The sequence below is a fragment of the Mesoplodon densirostris genome, chromosome 18, assembly GCF_025265405.1.
Source record: "Mesoplodon densirostris isolate mMesDen1 chromosome 18, mMesDen1 primary haplotype, whole genome shotgun sequence".
NCBI lineage: Eukaryota > Metazoa > Chordata > Mammalia > Artiodactyla > Ziphiidae > Mesoplodon > Mesoplodon densirostris.
Window position 1 is genome coordinate 63,106,353 of NC_082678.1, and position 20,268 is coordinate 63,126,620.

At 45.7% G+C, this 20,268-nt stretch overlaps 1 protein-coding gene across 1 annotated transcript in view; it reads right to left on the reverse strand.

The window, feature by feature from the left end:
• Window positions 1-4,224: 4,224 nt before the first annotated feature.
• Window positions 4,225-20,268, reverse strand: part of HLF (HLF transcription factor, PAR bZIP family member) — a 50,351-nt gene continuing 34,307 nt past the window's right edge. Inside the window, exons 3-4 of the mRNA XM_060082040.1 lie at window positions 9,412-9,632; window positions 4,225-4,440 (exon numbers count right to left, since the gene is read on the reverse strand). Coding sequence (XP_059938023.1) covers window positions 4,225-4,440; window positions 9,412-9,632 — 437 coding nt within the window. The remainder of the gene's footprint in view (window positions 4,441-9,411; window positions 9,633-20,268) is intronic.

Below are 20,268 nucleotides of genomic sequence, written 5' to 3' on the forward strand. Positions count from 1 at the left end.
GATTTTTCACTAATTTTATAGTATTATTCCTTTATCATCTATGTAATTAATCTCTGTCAATGGCTTCTTTATGATAGAATTGGGAACAGAATCTAATTTCCAGCAGACTGTCAACAAAAATAAAGGAAAGACAGGAAACAATCCAAAGTTTATTAAACATTAAGAATAACAGACAGATAAAGGTTTGGACTTATCAGCAATAAACACCACCAATACCATGGTGTATAATTACACTGACCTCAAGTGAACTTGTACCTGTTTAACAGATGCAGTCTTTGTGGTGTTGCCAAAAGGATAACGGTGATTATTGTTATGTTCGGTAAGGTGCTCCAAAATGAAAGATTTTATGCCTTAACTATTCACACACACACACACACACACACACACACACACACACACATTCCTCTACATACACTTGGCCCTCTGCAAAATGTACTGACTTTAGTTGTCAAATCCAATGCATCAAGATTGAAGACATGGCTTTGCTCATTTAAAAATGACATTGTTAATTGTAGAGAAAACCTAGAGGAGATCTTGGCCTTCCCAGTGGGGGCCTAGAAGCCCTCAGCAGGAAGCTGGTAGACTGAGAGCAGGTGTCTACCACCTTCTGGGATAGGTCTGATTAACGCTGATAAAATTTGAGTTTTCCTAAAAGGAACATTAGGGGAAAAGTAGATAAACTCCTTGCGTTTTACAGAATGACCTTTGTTTTACTTTGGGGTGGGGGTGGGAGGTGGGAAGGACTCTACTTAAAATTCTTCTTGACTCTTCTGAAAACAGACTCAAGACCTTTCAAATGTACATTTAGAATTATTGTGGGTTCCCTCACAAAACTGGTGAGTTGGAAGGAACCTCTGGGCTTTCTCATACAGCTTCCTCCCCACCCAATGCCAGAATTCCGTCTGAATGCTCCTCAAACAAATGGTCCTTCTGCTTCAAAGGATGGTTTCACAGTGGTCTGTTGTATTTGAAGATGAAAGGCCTGTCACTATCCTGCTCACTGTGGGTTTTGAATGGTCAAAAGTGGCCACTTTCTCAAGGGGAGGAAGTGATCACTTACCTCCCTCCCATTCCCTACCTATGTCCTCAAGGCGGCACAAGCAGAAGGATAGGCTGACCAATTTTTGCCTTTCTTTGCAAGTCTAGTCAAAAGAAATGATGATGTGACCTTGTCAGGAAGTTCTAGGCCGCTCATTCCAAATCATGTCTAAATGATGTTGGCATAATATGATTTGGATTCATTTTTAATGGCCAAGTAATTAATCTCTGAAAGATGCTTATGAAGAAAAGGTGAAAAATTACAACAGGACTCTTTTAATAGCTTCAGTCTGCAGAACTCATTTGACCCTGGATGATCCAAGTCATTCCAAATTGGGCCGGGCTTCCCATACCATTTAGCAGAACTGCTTTCTTTACTAGTTGACTGCCCTGGACAGAAGGCAGTGAGTCCAGGGGTTGAGTGCTCATGTGTGTGGTGACAATGACCTACATATAAGGCACCTGTACAGACTCCAAAGTTTTTAAATTTTTAAGACGAGGTAGGTTTCTGAAACCTCCCCTGGCACGCCAAAGAATGTTTTATTATGATCGTCTTATTTCTTCTGCAGAAAACATTTATGATGCTCATTTGATACAAACAACCTAATTTCAGAAAGACCAGTACTCAAATACAGTTTTTTCAGCTACCATTTTAAACGTCAATGAATTTAGATGGTCTTCAGTACAATCCTTCAACACTTCTCCACTTAAAGATGTCATTTGTTTCTGTTTTAGTGACGATTTAACAATTCTACTGCAATTAGTCTCTTAACCTATAAAAAGGCCAACTCCATGTCCACTTGTTTCTCTGAATAACACTTATTCAGTTCTGCTTAAGTTTGCCAAAGGTCTTGTTTATTTTATTGGTTATTTACCTGAACAATGTATTTTAATTCCAATACTCTCCCATCTCCCACCATAATCTGTAGCTTGGGACAAAATGGACACCTAGCAGGAATATTTTACTATTCAGATTTCCCAAGACTATGACACTATGAGGGAAGCATTGCTGATGGATTGACAAGGAGACCACCAGGTCGCTAAAGAATTACATACTCTGGACACAGGAAACTAGAAAATCCCACTGATTAAAGGGTATTTTAATCTCGCGGAAAATGTTTCTTTGCAACAACAGCAGAATCTCTTGACACAAGTTAGTGAAACAAAAGAACAACCATCTTTAAAGTCAAAACATCTATCAAATTATAAACCATACACATAGCACCAATATTAACCTTATACTGCGTAAGATGCACGTGCCCACAGAGGAGAACAGAACTGTTTGGGACGCTTGCAGTGATGCTCCATTCCAGGAACTCATAATTTTGAAGTGAACATTTTTGTGGCAGATGCTTTTCCTAAAAAACACTGTATCATCCAATAAATATTTGACTAACATCCATTTTGTGCTTTTGGGTGATGTTAACTGACTTCTTTCTGAGACCTAATAGGAAATAAGGAAGCTCCTTCGATGTTTTAGAGCAGAATCTGTCACAGCAAGCTTCGACACTGTTGTAAAATTTTAATTTAAAGCAGAAAACATGCCGATGTGTCAGTGATAGACTTAAAATATTAAAGACTTCAAAAACACCCAAGCACTTCTTCTCTGTACAACATTGATGAATATATATCTTTGCTATATAATTTTAAAACATGGAATAGTTTTCGCTTTCTCTTTGCTATATATAATATATGTCTTCCAAAATACATCGTCAGTATTTATATCTGAAAAATACTGTACAAAAAGAACTTCCTATAATTACTCTGTATAAACATTAAACAATTTAATAATCTCTCCTTTTGGTCTACAGTAAACATTTAAATTGATTGGATTAACCACAGTTTGTGACAACACCATCCCCTTCTGAGATACACCAGTGTCTTTTACATTCATTTTTCAGAAGTCCACTTTATAAGAGCACATACGTTCAAAAGCAAACAGAGAATAAGAAACATAAGCTCCAAAATCATTAATTTATGAAGCATTCAAAAATGACACCACTAGGAAAAAGGGTTTTACAAAACATCAACTTATTAACTTAACTGACTGATTTTTAAAAACGACAAAGTATGATTCACAAAAACATATATATTACAAAAAATGGGGAAAACTGAATCTTAATTGAATTGTATTGAATATCAAGAGGGATGTGGAAAAAGTTAACTAGAAAATTGGGGGCTAAGGGTATGGGAAAGAGGAGAAAACAAAAGCAAACCCATCAACGTCAAAAACTGTTCCAAGATGCATTTTTTGGCTGTATACTGATAAGTTAACCCCTTGTTCTTAGACCTGGCATTTCCCTCTGCTTCTCTGTCCTGGGGATGTTCTGGGCATGCTCAAATGCATTACTGTAATTTTTGTTTTTTAAAAGACAGTGAAATTCTTAGGTAGGGAAAATATCCTACGTCCACTAGTAATACTCAGGCAGCATGCTCTAGCGTACAATAGGATTATTGCTTTAGGTACAGACAGTGCAAAAACACATTCTGTGTTCTATAATAGTACTCTTACTTGCCGGGGTTGGTAGAGTTAAAAGGAAACTTAGTAGACAGCAGTAAGTAAATATGGGATCTAATAAATCTAAACAGCACTTTAAATTTGAAGACGATTATCACCAAAACTGAAGATAGGAGGGAAGCAACCTGTAACTGAACGGAGCTGCAGTGTAGTGCTAAATTATTCTGTGCACCTTATTAGCATGGTAACTTACAGATTACACAGAAACAAGAGCCTGTGGTCTTGAAAACCGAGATCTACTATTTCACCAGGGCCCTTCTTAGCGAACCCAACCAGAGGGTCCTGGAAGAGTAGGTAAGTGCCAACATGAAGCCACGCGGAAAGGGCAGGAGTGGAGGAGGAAGGGGGTCAGTAAACCCACGAGAGGTCTCCGCAGTCCAGTAAAAACATGGCACCTTTCATTTTGAAACTAAAAGACGATGGAGGGCTATCAAAATGGCAAGTGCAAAGGGACGCGCGCGCACGTACGCACGCGCACACACACACACACACACGCACACACACCCGTTGACCACACGAGCACAAGCACATACACACACCCACGCCAAAATGTGAGTCCGTCCTGTTGATGCATCTGGTAAAGTGCTGATGTCAGAAAGGTCGGTAGGTGCGGTGCGATCAACCAGGAGGCCCCTGTCCGGGGCCTGAGGCCGCCCGCGGAAGCCGGCCTACAGGGGCCCGTGCCGGGCCTCGTACTTGGCCAGGATGTTCTTGCACTTGCCCAGCTCCTTGCGCAGGTCGGCCACCTCCTGGCGCAGCGCCGAGTTCTCCTTCTCCAGGAAGGACGCGCGGATGGCGATCTGGTTCTCCTTGAGACGCCGCGCATCACGCGAGCGCTTGGCCGCCATGTTGTTCTTCCGGCGCCGCGCCCAGTACTTGTCGTCCTGCTCGGGGCGGGGGAGACACACACCGACGCGGTTAGACCTCGGCCCGCGGCCCGCATCCCCACCGGGCTTCCCGCCCCCCGGCTCCGGCTCCGGCTCTGAGAGCCGACGGCACCCACCCTTCCCCGGGCCGCCTCTCCCGCCCAACAGAGCGCCCGTCCCCGAGCAAAGCCGGGCCTCCCGCACTCCCTGAAGGACAAGCCTAACTCCTTCCCTCTCTTTGCTGGAAATGTTAGACCCTTTTCTTCCCTGGGAGCGTGCTTTCCTGAATAAATTGATACAGTATTGTTGGAAGGCGACCTGGCAGTATGTGCACCGTGCCTCTGGGCTCACACCCTAGTGCAGTCCTCACGCACGTGCGCACCCACGGGCCCCAAATTTTTAGTGCAGCATTGTTTGTAATAGAAAAAAATGAGCAAAACCCCCTAATTATCAGGAGCTTTAATAACTACATCATGATAGATTCACACAACTGTTAAAAATAATGATCCAGCTGAACCAGAAAGATGCTAGCGACGTATCACTATGTGGGTAGAAACAGTGGCAATTTGCAGATCAATAGGTTCCTCATCCCACTTCGGTTAAAAAATTATAATAGTATATATTCATGGAAAGAGGCCCAGAAGATTTATACGTAGCTATTGAAAGTGGTGGCTTTGGAAGGGGGATTGAAGGAGGGAGCCAAGGAGAGAGGTAGGATCTTTCACCTTTTATTTTATATCCTCCTGAACTACTAGACTATTCTATAATGGGCATGTGTACTTTGGCAATTAAGAACAAAAAAGTTCCACCTGCCACTGATCAATACTCATATTGGTGGCTAACATTTCAATAACTACTCTAATTTCCTGTTTAACTGTTTTCTAGGCTGTCTGAGCCTAAGTGATGTTTAACTGTGGTCAACATGGAAGCAGTCCCTCCTTTCCCCCCCATCACTGCTCCCGCTGCCAAAAAAGGGAACACCCTCCTAGGAGGACTGAGAAATGTAAGTCTTCTTCCATTTATGGTGCCACCTGGTGGGTTTTGCAACCCCCTTTTTTCAACAACTTGCAACAGTAGATTCCTCAATCCTAGCAAAGCTAATACCTGCAGTTATGTGCCACCCAGAATAAGGGAGTGAGCCAGTTCTTCCCCTCCCCCCAGATTCCAAGAGGCATTTGGCACTGGGGGAGGTCACATGGTTTGAGGCCAAGGCTGCGAGCAAAGTCGAAGGTCAGTGGTCTGCGCCATCCCTGCCATTTATCCTGTGCCAACACTTGCCCAGCACAATGACAGGAAGTGTGAGACAGAAAGCATACGGAGGCACCTTCTATCTGTCCTTCACAAGCTAGTACTGTTCTCTTACTTATAAGCCACTCCCAGCTTGCTATACCTTTCATAATAATGTGTCACAAAGTGAAAAAGGTGATCTTCATAATAGCTAGTACCAGAATTCTTCTTAGAGAGGAGGCTGCCCTTCGGAAAATACCTGGATAATTAAGCTTGGGGCAGGATTTGTTGCTTCCCTTCAGAAAGGGCGCAGCAGAGCGGGAGGAAGGGGTGAGAGACTAGGCTGCTGGCCCAGAGAAGCTGGGAGGAGCTAAGAGAGCACAAGACTCCACAGGGGCGAGAGAGCCTAAGGCACATTAACAACAGTGAAAGCTCCAGCTCTGACGGAGGTTGTCTGCGTTACTTTGTAAGCCCCAATTCCACCCCCTTGGTCAATCAGTGAATCTACCATACTCATCAGTGTTCCCTGGAGTGTAGTTTCCAAGACGATTGGAAAGAGGGGTTGGCTTAGGATGTGTCAGGACCTGCACACAGGGGCCGGGGAGTGAAGGGGTACACGAAGACAAGGAGAAGCTGTGTGCGACGGCAGGAGGATGGGGATGCGGTGCCACCACAGGCCGTGGACTTGCTGGTTTGTGACCAGGTCTTAAGGACCAGGGGCGTCACCAGCTGACCTCAGTGCAGCAACCAGTTTCTGAGCTCTTCTCGCTTCTAAGGTGCTTTCACTTCCCAGCCTCACCTGTCCACATGTGCAGATGAGCTAGGCGAGGTGTGGAATGGGGACCATCTCAGGTGGGAGGGGAGCTGGGAACAGGAGTGGAGCGGAGGCTGCAGAAGGCGGGCAGGACCGTCCCAGACGAGAGAAACCAGCTTTCCCACCTTTGTCAGCACAGAAATGGGGGGCGGGGAGAGCGGGATATTGAGTGGGGCTGAGACATCACCTGTACACTTCCCCTCTCTCTCCCAGGGGCAGATGCCATCTGGCTACGGAGGTAGCCCTACCTGGCAAAGAACTCCTCAGCCCAGTCCCATCCTCTTGGGGGTCTGGTGTTTGATGACACCTCTGCCCAGCAGGCCCCCCCTGACATGTCAACACTCCCTTTTTCTCACTTGGGGGCTGTCAGTAGCGGCTCCCCTGGGAATCCCCAGGCCCTGACACAGGACCTGGCAGACACTAGCATTTGAAAAATATGTGTCAAGTGAACGAATGGGTGTTTGAAAGACACCAAGGCGATTAAACTGAGTCTCAGCTAGGAATCAGTATGCCACCCCTTCATCCTCCTGGGGCTGCCCGCTAACCCAAATGAATGGCTCCAGAGAGAGACTGCAGGCAGCGGCAGGGAGGGCCACTTCACTCACTCGGTCTGCTCATCCAGGGCTGGAGGCCACCTGCCCCAGCTCAGCCCTCCTGCCACATGACAAACATCTTACAGCTCTGCTTCTTGCTTCACCATTGCTCATGCTCTGGGGCCTGAGACTTTACTCACAACTGAAGGAACCCAGGGACACCTGGCAGGACAGACAGCGTTCCTGCCTGCGCCCCTCACTGGCACGTGAGAAGGCCAGGCCCAGCCACGGTGGCAGTAACATGCATCATTCCAGCACAGACGTTTTTCGCGTGGCCTCTTTGTTGCTGAGGTTACCGGGGTAATTAAGTACGCTTGCTCTTTGCTTTAAATTTGTAAATTTGGAGACCATGTGCAGGTCTGGCTGGAAGTTGTATCTACTACTCAGCAGCATCCCTTCAAACTTGCCTCCATTCAAGAGGAAATCCCTACTGAATGGGCTCCCCGGTTTAGTTTAAGAGGCAAGTTCCAAAATGCACACAGAATTGTATGCCTAAGAACACAGGATGAGGAAAAGCATGAGCTGAAAGAAGATGCCTAATTGCCCAGGACCTAATCCCATGGGGCCCCTTTCTTACCCCATCTTAGTCTAACCATCGATTCCCTGACTAGCTTCAATTTTCTGGTGTTTTTACTATGCACTTGCCTCTTTTGATTCTCAAGGTGACAGCTATTGATTTGTCACCCAAAGGCTCCCGATGTAGCTCCTGTCAGGGCCAACGTGCTTCAGTGACCTTTCTGGAAGCTAGCCGACTTGGGGACGAGGCTGGGCCTTACACTAACTAGCAGTGCTCACCTGTACCTTTCTGTGTCTCCATTTCCTCAGTGGTAAAGTGATCACTTTGGTCTAATGAATTTCTGAGGTCCCTTTTAAAACCCGACATTTTATTTTTTAATAAGTTTATTTATTTATTTATTTTTGGCTACATTGTGTCTTTGTGGCTGCACGCGGGCTTTCTCTAGTTGCAGCGAGCAGGGGCTACTACTCTTCGTTGTGGTGAGAGGGCTTCTTGTGGTGGCTTCTCTTGTTGCAGATCATGGGCTCTAGACATGTGGGCTTCAGTAGTTGCGGCACACGGGCTCAGTAGTTGTGGCTCGCGGGCTCCAGAGTGCAGGCTTAGTAGTTGTGGTGCACAGGCACAGTTGCTCCGCGGCATGTAGGATCTTCCCGGACCAGGGCTCGAACCCGTGTCCTCTGCATTGGCTGGTGGGTTCTTAACCACTGGCACCACCAGGGAAGTCCCCAAACCCGGACATTTTATGATTCTGCATCGCTGAAGGTAATCTGAGGTATTGGATGGCAGCAGTGACTTAAATCTGTTGGGTACTTTTTCCTCCAGTGCTCTTTGTATATATGAAAAGCAGAAGTAAATGGTCTAAATCAGTTCCAGGACAATGTCCCAAACTCCCATTTTCCCAACAGGAGTATCTCTTCACGTGAACTGTATTTAGGTTTGAGAAATGGTGGTCAGCAGTTAGAAAATTATGTCTGCTTCCAATGCCTTGAATGTATACAATCATAACTCTATTGTCCATATGATTGGAAAGCAGCATAAACACAAAATATTCTAAGCAATGGGTAATCAAAATGGTTCTATTTTGGTATTAGTAGGCATGGCGTAAGTTTAGAATTCTCTTCCTAAGGTATCATTAAATGTGTCAGATTAATTTCAAGTTGTATCTGATTTCCTAAGGTAAGGCTATTTTCCTTTATAAATAATGTGTGCCTTCAACACAGTAGAGACAAACCAACCCCAAATTAACCTTTTGTTGAGATACTCAAGTGATCTTTACTTGAGACACAGAGTGAATATTACTTATAAATAGTGTCAGGTAACCCACCAGCTTCCTTAAAAGTCCCACCCTAGCATCCAAGGCTGGCAATGTGGAGAGAGGTCCTGTCTCTGGCTGTTACTCCCTGAGGCCTACAGAGAAATGGAAGCAGTTAATTAGTGTTAAATTCCCAAAGGAAAGGTAACCCTTGGGGACGATGAGGTCCAGATGCCCTTCCCAAATAATTTTTTTTCTCTTTTCAACCTTGAAAGATCCTGGTTTGATTTTATTAGGCTTTCATAGGTTTCCTTGCAGATAGTAGTGGGTTTGCTTCCTTCATGGGCTGCAAAGCACTCCATTTTATTGCTTTTCCTTCTATCTATGCATTATCAAGATATGAAAGGCGTAGTTCAGAAGACACCCAGAGAGGAAGCAACTTGCCTCGTCACATGCCAAGAAATGGGATCAGAAATCCCAAGTCTTTGTTCACTAGCTTGTGTGATTTTCCTGGGGTCACCCTCTTAATCTGCCTCTTGATCCCACTCTCCACTTGCCCACAGCCTAATTACCAGTTCCAATTTACCTTCAGATCATCTGGGATGAAGACTTTGCGAGCTTTCTTAATCATAGGCTGTGGCTTCAGTTCTTCCTCAGAGAACTTGCGTTTGCGAGGGTCAAACATTTCCTGCCCGGGGATGCTGGAGAGGGCAAGGTCGGCCGGGTCTGGCTCATAGCCCACCGGGACCTGGATGGTGTCAGGGTCAATGGGGCTCGGAGTATTGCGGTTGGCTGGCAACAGCTGGCCTGGAACAACACAGGAGTTTTAATTCATGCACACTTTATGGAGGAGGCCCAGGAGACAGCTACTTGATGATGCTCAGGATGAGGGCAAGAGTCTTAAACTTACTTAAATGTGACTCTAACATCGTTCCTGAAGGCACAGCAGGCTGAATGGCTTTACTCAGGTCAGATCAGGGAAAACAAGGACCCACATACACATATTCACAAACTAAATTAAAAAAACACATGCATTCATCCCGTCCTACAACATATTCATGAAGCACCAACTATGTGTCAGGTACTCTTTTTTACCTTTAAGGTGTTTTCCAGGGGAGTCAGGGAATCAGACCAAAACTAGCCAGTGAGATATAGTGAAGGGATGAAAGGAAACCACACGTGCTTCCAGAGTGTGGGGGGAAAGGACGTAACCCGAAGCAGGTTAGGGAACACTCCTAGAGAAGATGCTTGGAATAGCGGCGTCTTGAGACACACAGTAATTAGCAAAAAAGGTAATCCAGGGACAAATACAAGACAGGGGGTTGCATTTTTGAGGCACCACAAGTAGCCTTGGGTAGCTGTGTCAGAACACAAGATGGAAAGGAGAGAGGCATAAATGCAAGAGATGTGGTCAAGGGAAGTGGGCAGCAGGGATGTTATAAAAGGCCTTGAATGTCACTGAGCGGTTCTGAGCACTGAAGATAGCAGAGCTGAAGTGTGCGGTTCTGAGCACTGAAGTGATAAGCAGAGCTGAAGTGTGGAAAGAAGTGTGAGGAGTGAACTGAAGGGGGCAGGACTGGAGACAGGAGACGAGCTACCAGGCTGTGGTGCTAACCCATGTGTGCATTCAAGGAATATTGAGCAAAATGGAAAAGATGCAATGGAGATGATCTAACTTCCACTTGACGGTTCTGCAAACCAAACCACTGAAACGCACAAAGGTCCTCGAAGAAGGGTGGACTGCATTTTGGAATAACAGACTGCAGCGTTTATGCGGGGAGCTCTGAACCTCAACTTCTAGTTTCATTTGAATTTTACAATCACCCCTTTCACGCCCAGAGAATAAGTGAGAGGATACAGCTCAGCTCGGTTTAGCACACGTCCTCTTCTCCCTCACTGCTGAAGGCTGGACGCCACGTGGAGTATCCTGTAGGTGCCATTAGAAACTACCCCGGGTTGAAGAGCAAAGCCATCGATTTGCTTTCTGGCTAACCTGTGAAACCAGGCTTGTCTGCCTTCCGGAAAGGCCTGGTGGGGAGCTTGCAGAATGAACGTTCTGGGGACCTTTTGGTCCCCACTCTGCTTTGAGCTCTCTTTGTATCCTGCTTGCCAAAGAGGAAGAGATGGGTCCCAAGCCATTGGCAGAGGATGGAGATTTCTCATTAGCCACGCTCAGTTCAGCTCCAGCTTCTAGAGGCTGCTGAGTTCTGCACTGGATGGTGTCAAGCTAGATTTGATCTTGTGCCTCTCGACATTGCCTCAGAAAATGGACCATATCTGAGTCAAACGGGTATTTTACTTTCCCTTTAGAAACTCTCTCTGAACTTAATAATAAAGCTACCCAATGCCCTCTCAGTTCAACCACCATGCCCCATGCATCACCCCCGCATCACATACACACACCCACAGGTAGATACACCCTCTGCTCCCCTCTGGAAGCATCTCTTAATTAATATTTCCCAAATCTAATTGCTCAAAGTTACTTCAAGTTCTTCCCTAGTACTTCAGTATTCTGTTAATTATGTTGTATTTAAATCCCCTTTATTGATTTATACATGTTAAGGTTTACACACACACACCCCCTCCTCTACCAGACCACATGGTCTTTCATGTTTTCTCTATTTTATCCCCACCCCACTCCTCACAGTGGTGCCTACTTCAGAGTTCTGCTTCTACAAAGAATACTCCTCATTTAATGGGGGCCCTCTGAGATGCTGGGCGCTGTCATTCATTCATGAACATTCTAACAATAACACTTCACATTTAAGCAGAAGCTTTATCTGCATTCTTTCTCTCGAGCCCTTTCTTCCAATGGAAGTAGGTCAGCCCTACCTGCAGCACAGAGAAAACCTAACTGGACCACAGACGAGTCAATGGCTTTCAATAGCTTCCCCAGCATCACAGAGCAACCAGCAAAGGACATGAGAAACACAGCCGGGTCTCTTTTCTCCCAAGATATCCTTGCATCATCTTGTTTGTCTATATTTTCTACTGTATTAACTCTGGTAGACTCATTTTTCCCCCTTTATTCCTAAGTGTCCATAGTATCACTGAGTAACAGGGAGGAGGATCTTTATTATTTTGTCCTACCTTTTGTGGATTTGCAAATTTTTAATATAAGAATTTTCAAGTTAAGGGCTTCCCTGGTGGCGCAGTGGTTGAGAGTCCACTGCCGATGCAGGGGACATGGGTTCGTGACCCGGTCCGGGAAGATCCCACATGCCGCGGAGTGGCTGGGCCCGTGAGCCATGGCCGCTGAGCCTGCGCGTCCAGAGCCTGTGCTCCGCAACGGGAGAGGCCACAACAGTGAGGGGCCCGCGTACGGCAAAATTTAAAAAAAACAAAATTTTTTTTCAAGTTAAGAATGCATCATTACATTAATTTTTTAAATTACCAAGGATGTTCATTGCAAAATTTCAACAAATGCAGAAATGTGTCTCCCTTACCCCCAATCTACCTTGCTGCTCTTCCCAGAGGAGTCCACCCTTAACTGCTTGGTGTGAACCTCTCAATCCTTGGTTTTTACATATAAATGATTTAACCCAAATAGGATTATACTACCCACAGATCTTAAATTACTTTTTCAATATACCAGTATACCATATGCAATTTCCCATGTTAGTACAAACGGAACTACTCTGTTCTTTTTAGAGGGTGAGTAGTATTCCATAGCTTGGATATGTAACAATTTACTTAATCATTCCCCAATGGAAGGATTTTTAGGTATGTGAGCATTTTTAGAGAAGGGATGTCTAGAAGTGAGACTGCTCATGCAAAAGACATGTATATTTTATATTTCTAAAAGCATTGCTGAATCTTATCTATACCAACATTTCTAAGAGTGCATTTTTGTACAATTAAATATTAATTTTTAAAATGTTGCCAATCTGATATATACAAATATCACTATTGTTGAATTTACATTTCCTTGTTACTAGTGAGACTGAGCATCTCACATGTCTATTGGATCTATTTCTTCTCCTGTATACCACCCTCTTCATATCTTTTGCTTCTTTTTAAATGGATTTTGTTGCTGATTCATTTGTAAGAATCCTTTATAGAAATAACTCTTTATGGACGATGGATATAATCCTTTCATCTGTTTTATTTGTAGAAAATATTTTCTCCCAGACTGTTTGTTTTCTAACCTTGCTTATAGAGTTTTGCACTATTGACGAGATCTTACACTGTAATATGGTAATAATGTCTTAGTTTTCTCCTTTATGGCCTCTAATTTCATACCTTCTCTATCCCCAAATTATATTATATGCATGCACGTATACAAGTATGTATGTATACATATACATGTGTGTACATACGTGTGTGTACATATATTACTCTATACTTTTCTCTAATACAACTATAATTAATTTATATTTTTAGGATTTTGAATCACCTAAGATTTATTTTTGTATAAAGTACATGCAAGGGGCTTTACACAGTATTCTCCAAGTGCCTTAATATAATGGTAAGTAAGGTTTGACATTTGATAGGGCAAGTTCTTCCCTCTTTACTGTTCTTTTCGTAAAATTTTATTCAGTATTCTTACAGTCTTCTAGATGAATTTCAGGATATATTAAGTTATATTTAAAATTATTAATGGGATTTTTGAATGAAGATTGCATGAAAGCCATAGGTTAATTTAGGGACAACTGATACCTTTTAAATATTCAATATAACCTTAGTATACTCCCCATTTTTATTTTTTGTTCTTTTTCTTACATCTTTAAGTTTCACAGTTTTCTTCACTTTAAACTCTCACATTTTTTGCTAAGTTTATCCCTTCAATGTTTTCTCATAGTTGTTGCTAGTGTAAATTCCCCTTGTTAGACTTACTAATTGGTTACTGCTGACATATAAGAAGCTACTGGTTTTAAAATGCTGGGTTTATATCCAGCCACTTTACTCCCTTATTAGTTCTAATAGTTCTAACTTCTCTGAGTTTTTTAGGTAAATTATCTTTTCTGCCTCTAGAGATAGTTGTTGCCTCAATGTTTATAATTCCTACCTAAAAGCACACCTCACTGCACTGGCTGGGCTCTGCAAGGCAATAGGTAAAAGGGATGAGACTGGAGGTCCCTGCTTGTCCCAGACTTCAATGAAAAAACTTTTAATGCTTCATATCCTTAAGGTCTATTACAGAATCCTAGCAGATAACAGTTTGACAAGCTAAGGCATTTCCAACCCTTCTATCCCTACTGCACTGAGAGTTGTTTTTTTAAAATCAGAAATCACATACTACATTTCCTCAAATGACTTTTTTTAGTATCTGTTGAGATGAGCATGTGGTTTCTTCCTGTATTTGTTAAGTCTGAGCTTGGTATTTCTCCAAGGCTTTCTTTGAAATATCAGGGGTGGACAGGATCAACCCCATGGTGTAGACTCTGCAGTTTGCTGGAACATTGTTTTCTTCTTTTTAAAAGCATCTTAATGAAAGTCACTTCCAGGAGAGCCAAGGAGGATTTCTGGTGGAAAGGGTGGAACAAAGGGCTTAAATCTAGAAGATTAGAAGTTACCTTCAAACCCAAAATTGGCCTCCACATTTGTCATAGAGTAGGCATGCCTAAACCTCCAAACAGCATAACTGAAGATAGGATGTTTTTTATTCTTACATACTTAACAAGAATTTAGCATCTCATGTTCAATTAGCTGATTAGCTAGAAGGCATCAATGAATGGGTACAGCCACAATCTGTGTTCCGTGTCCCAATCTCAAATTGATGGTTTATTTCTTTAGTTTATGGCTGCATCAAAGTAATAAACTGTAGCTACATTTACGACTTAACCCTTAAGACTAATTACAGCATCTCCAACCTTTCTGAAGTGCTCCCCATTCAGGAGGTTAAACACAGCCGTACTGTCAGGACAGACACCATATCCTAGTGTTACCACTGATGAGCGTCAGCCAGCTGGTGAACATTATCCCCTATAAAGAATACTGAGGGGCTTCCCTGGTGGCACAGTGGTTGAGAGTCCGCCTGCCGATGCAGGGGATGCGGGTTCGTGCCCCGGTCTGGGAAGATCCCACATGCCATGGAGCGGCTGGGCCCGTGAGCCATGGCCACTGAGCCTGCACGTCCAGAGCCTGTGCTCCACAATGGGAGAGGCCACAACAGTGAGAGGCCCGCATACCGCCAAAAAAAAAAAAAAAAAAAAAAGAATGCTGAGAAGAGAGAAAATAATTTGGTTTTGGCCAATGGGTTCTCTCTTAGAACTGATGGGTGAAATTCCTTGTGATTCAGTTTGGTTCATGATCTTCCTCTCCTTCCCATAATGAGTCTGTGGTCTGTTTGCTTCTCACGACCTCTTTGACCCTAGAGAGTCATAATTTGAGTTTGAAATAGCACTTCTGACCCTCTTTGTACCAACTGCTTTCAGAAGAAAACCATCATCAGGGCTCCCTTCACTGCAAAACACCCAGCTTCCGAGAATCCTTACATTACAGGGTGCCAATTAACTTAGAAGACTGCAGTAACACTCGAGGGTATGTAAAGTGTTACCATGCTAGGTGCAAAGATTAAATAGAGGCCTTAAAAGTACACCCTAAGGATGCAGGCTTTCTGAACTCTGAGGATGATTTAGCTAGTCTCTATTCCGATGGCAGGAACCTGTTAACTTGTCCAACAAGCACTCTGCAAAGGCGACAATGTCCTAATGGCCAGAGGTCTCATCCCTCCCTCTACCCACGTCCTGCTCCACGTGACTCTGCAGTTCCAGGCTGAGTCTCTTTCCCCACCCCTTGAATCTGGGCTGGCCTTGTGGCAGAAGTGACAGAGTGTCAGTTCCGAGGCTGGGCCTAAAGAGGTTTTGCATGTCCTGCTGCTTCTCTGCAGCACTTTCGTCACCACCATATATGCATGCTTGGTCTAGCCTCCTGGGGGGGTGAAGGGCACGTGGGGCAGGCCAGTCTAGGTCAGCCCAGATCACTTGTGCCTGAGATGTGCGAGTCTAGCCAAGATCAGCAGAGCTACCTGACCAACCCACAGCAATTTCAGACGAGTGAACAATAAACCCTCATGTGTATATGCTACCAAGTATTTGTGAGTGTTTGGTAAACACTGTCATGGCAACAGATGACTGATCTACAAGCTGAGCTAGTATATTTGGGGACATGCTTATACAATAACATTAATATCACAGGAAGGTTTTAAAATGCACCGGGTAGTGGTTAAGCTGTGAAGTGAGTCAGACTTAGGTTTGATTTCTCATTCCGCCACCTATACGGTATAAACTTGGGTGTTTGTGAATAAAGGACCAGAAAAAAATATTCCACATTTCCTAGTAAGGTCTGTTGTGAGGACAGGAACTACTAGTGAATTTTTTTTTTTCCTTTTTTTAAACCTACCTCTCTTAGTTCTAGTTTTTTCATCTGCAAATGGAGATTACAATGCCTGCCTCATAGGGCTGTGTGAGAAATGAATGAGACAAGGTACTTATAGAGTGCTTAACATAATGCACAGTGCCTGGAAAGCAATCAGTAGTCTCCATATAAACACAAATATAAAGTATAGATACTGTGGGGAATTCCCTGGTGGCCCAGTGGTTAGGACTCAGCGCTTTCACTGCCATGGCCCGGGTTCGATCCCTGGTTGGGGAGCTAAGATTCTGCAAGCCACAAGCCAAAACACATATAGAGATAGACAGATACTATGATCCCAGATACGTTAAAAAAAATCCAGTAAAAAGACTGCCTCCTCATCCAAGCTGGCACGGTCCCTCCCTCGAGCATCTCTCCACATCCTCCTGACTGCTCCCCTCCTTCCACTGGAGCCCCCACAATGCACTCTCCACACAGCCACTGAGAAACATTCTAAAAACAGAAGCCTATGCAGCTCACCCCCTACCTCAAACCCTCCAGAGGCTTTGCACTGCCCCACATGGTAACACGCAAGGCCCCTCCTTACCCCGCATGCCCAGCCGTGCCGGCCTTCCTTCTGCTCCTCACCTGCCCTAAGCAGGGCCCCCCCACCCAAGGCCTGTGTCCTTAGTATTCCCTCCACCTAAACGCTTTCCCCCTGCTCTCTGCCCGCCTGGCCCTCCTGCATGCTTTAGACACCAGTTCAAATGCCACATCTTCAACCCCTCTGACTCTCCTCTGCCCCAACTCACCACCTATCAAACCACCCTGTTTCATTTCCTTTGCAAAATTTATCTCCCCCCCCCCACATTATCCTCTGTATTTGTTTGACCTTTGTCAGTGACCTCCTTCCATTCGCATGTAAGCTCCAGGGAAGGGGGACCTTGTCTTCTTTGCCGCTGCATCCCTGGCTTCTAGAAGGAGCCTGCATGGAGAAGATGCCTAGTACTAACTACTGAGTAACTGGAGATAAACACCCCCGGTTCCTAACAAGGACTGTTGTGGGGAACAGGGACTATTTTTGCTTTTTATTTGTTATATTTTTCAAATTATCTATAATGAGCAACATTTACTTTCAAAGACAGAAATAAAAATTTTCCTCTAAAAATGGACTTTGCTTCACTTTGCACATATATAACCTTCAAGAGGCTGTGTTAAATACTGTCAAGAAAAGACCATTCAAACCCCCAGAAAGGAAGAAGAGGAGGAGAAAGAAAAGGCTTAACCAAAGATTATATTAGAAAGTGTCCTTCCCACCTCCAGCGGCTGGGAATCTGTCATAACCCTGAGACTTTTCAAGTGTCCTGAGCCTTACTCAGCTGATACACTGACTTCAAGGCAAAAACAAATCCCGCCCCCCACCGCCTCTCTCTCTCCCTCCCTCCCTCCCTCTCTCTCTCTCCTTCCCTCTCTCTCTCTATCCTCTCCTCTCCTCTCTCTCTCTCTCTCTCTCTCTCACACACACACACACACACACACACACTTCATTTGTGCCATATCCAGACAAGGTGCCCAGTAAGTGCTGTCTGTGATTGTGGAACAAATACACTGAAAGATCCTCTATAAAGATTGCTTTGATCAAAGCAGCTCTTTTCCAACAACTCTCTCCACGCAGTAACAGACTGTCAGCAGAAATATGGGTAAAGCACAGCACCGAGAAGCCAGCCCAATCCATTACTTGTAAACATTAGGAAGGGTCTGTCTGTTACCATTTACTGAGAGGGCGAATGAAATGCAGTCCTGTGGGCTGGCAGACAGGCCTCCCCTGCCCGCTGAGTAACCACTGTTAGTCAACAGTGATGAGTGGCCGGGAGGAGCACCCCCTCGCCAAGGCCCTGCCAGTGTATCACCTCACTTAATCCTCAAGATAGCTGTGTGGGGATTCCCTGGTGGCGCAGTGGTTAAGAATCCGCCTGCCAATGCAGGGGACACGGGTTCGAGCCCTGGTCCGGGCAGATCCTACATGCTGCAGAGCAACTAAGCCCGTGCACCACAACTACTGAGCCTGCCCCCTAGAGCCCGGGAGCCACAACTACTGAACCCGAGTGCCACAACTACTGAAGCCCACGTGCCTAGAGCCCGTGCTCCACAACAACAGAAGCCACTGCAATGAGAAGCCCGCGCACCGCAACGAAGAGTAGCCCCCCCTCTCCCCAACTAGAGAAAAGACTGCGCGCAGCAATGAAGACCCAATGCAGCCAAAATAAAATAAATAATAAAGAAATTTTTAAAAAAGATAGCTGTGTGAAGGTGGAATCATTACTAACTCCATTTTCCAGACAGTTTAAGACAAGCTCAGAAAGCTAAATGATTTGCCGAAGGTTGCCCAACTAGTAGATGAAACAGAATCTCACCTCCCACCTCTTCTGACTCTAAAGCCCAAGTTCTTAATCATGTAAATGCTTCAAAGGACAGCAAGGGACTGTGTGCTTCTCAACTGAGAGTTTTGCATCAGGACCTGGGTCTCCTGGCCTCAAGTACAACGTTCCACTGACCCATCAGCCCACCCCACATTTTATGGATGAGGAAGTGGAGGGTCGGAGGTGAAATCTGCCCCCAACACCCATACACAAAGTCATGCAGCCAGAAAGCTGGTGGGAGGTTGGTGGAGTTCAGTCTCCCATGGCCCATAGGGTTCCTGTGCAGCAGATGGTCCCCCAAGGAGGCAGGAATGCCTCCGGCTATGGACAAGAGCCCCAGGAACTTACGGGCAGCCAGCCACCCCATTTCCTTTCCCTCCCTTCCCTCCTCCACTACTTCTGTCTTCCTGAGCTCCTGCCAAGAGCACTTCTTCAATGACAAAACAACTAATGACCCTCGGGGCTAGGGCTCCTGTCAACACTACATCTCACTCAGGCATCTTTAAAGAGCTCCTGGATAGCCAGAGGCCACGCCTCATTTATTCTGTTATGGGATATGGCTGCAGAGGCCACGTCATGGGGGAGGCACGCTTTAGGTCTATACCCTTGAATTATCAGTATGCCAATTAATACTGGGTCTGGGTTTGGGCAGAGACAGCTGGAATACCGTTCCAGGCTCCTGCTCTGGCCTTCGTCCCTCACTTTGACCCGTCCTGGGAGATGGCCTGGTTCATCAGAAAGCACAGACAGACCTGGACTCACAGTGCTTTTGCCCCTAAATAACTCTGTGGCCTGGGGCCAGCCACTCCACCATGCAGAGTCCTGCTCCCTCCTCTGTCCGCTGGGGCCGGCTGGGATGGGCAGGACGTGGGGAGGCCACTCGGGGGCGGGGATGTGGAGTCCGCACATCCCCCCCTGAGCCCCCCAGCACACACCTCCCTCCAGCTGCAGCCCAAGAAAAGCCTGCTGGCCGTCACCAAGTGTGACCTGTGTCCAGGACCAGCACGCTGGTCTGGGATTGTGCACCAGTACCCAAAATGGCCCTGACTTGACTTGACAGCTCCTGATCTGGCAGAGGCTGGGACTGGATTAGCAAGGCCTCTCATTCCAAGGGTGCGGAACAGCGCGTGTCTTGCCAGTGGAGTCAGCAAGAAACCTGCCTCCTTGAGGTGAACTTGAGAGGCGAGAGCAGAGCGGCTCAGAGCCACGCCCGCTGGCAGTCAGTGACATGGGGCAGATCAGTTCCATTCAGGGGTCAGGGCACATGTGGGCCCCCTGGCCACCACGCCACTGTCCCCAAGACAGAGCAGCAGAGTCCCCTCCACCTGCTCTCCCGGGGCCTCTCCTCACTGCTGTCACAGCACCTCCGTGCGCAGACAAGGAACAGGGTGGCCAGAAATATACTCACAGCACCAGAGACCAAAGCCTGCTTGAACTGGATTTCAGATCTTGCAACACTGACCCCCCATCCCTGCCCCGCCACAGGTGCGTAGGGAGCGTCATAAACTGGAAACAAGGTGCACTGTCCCTCCCCCCCACACACTCATGTCCCTGTGCCACTCCACCCCAAGTCATGGAACATGCATAGCTGGAGAAAAGCAGGCCTCCTGGCTTCCTCTGCACTTGTAGGAAACGCATGTGGGTGAAGACCTGGGAAATGCAAGGTTGAGTCCCACCAACTGCCTGCTTGCCCAGTCTTCAAATGCTCTGTGCAGAAGCCATTCCTT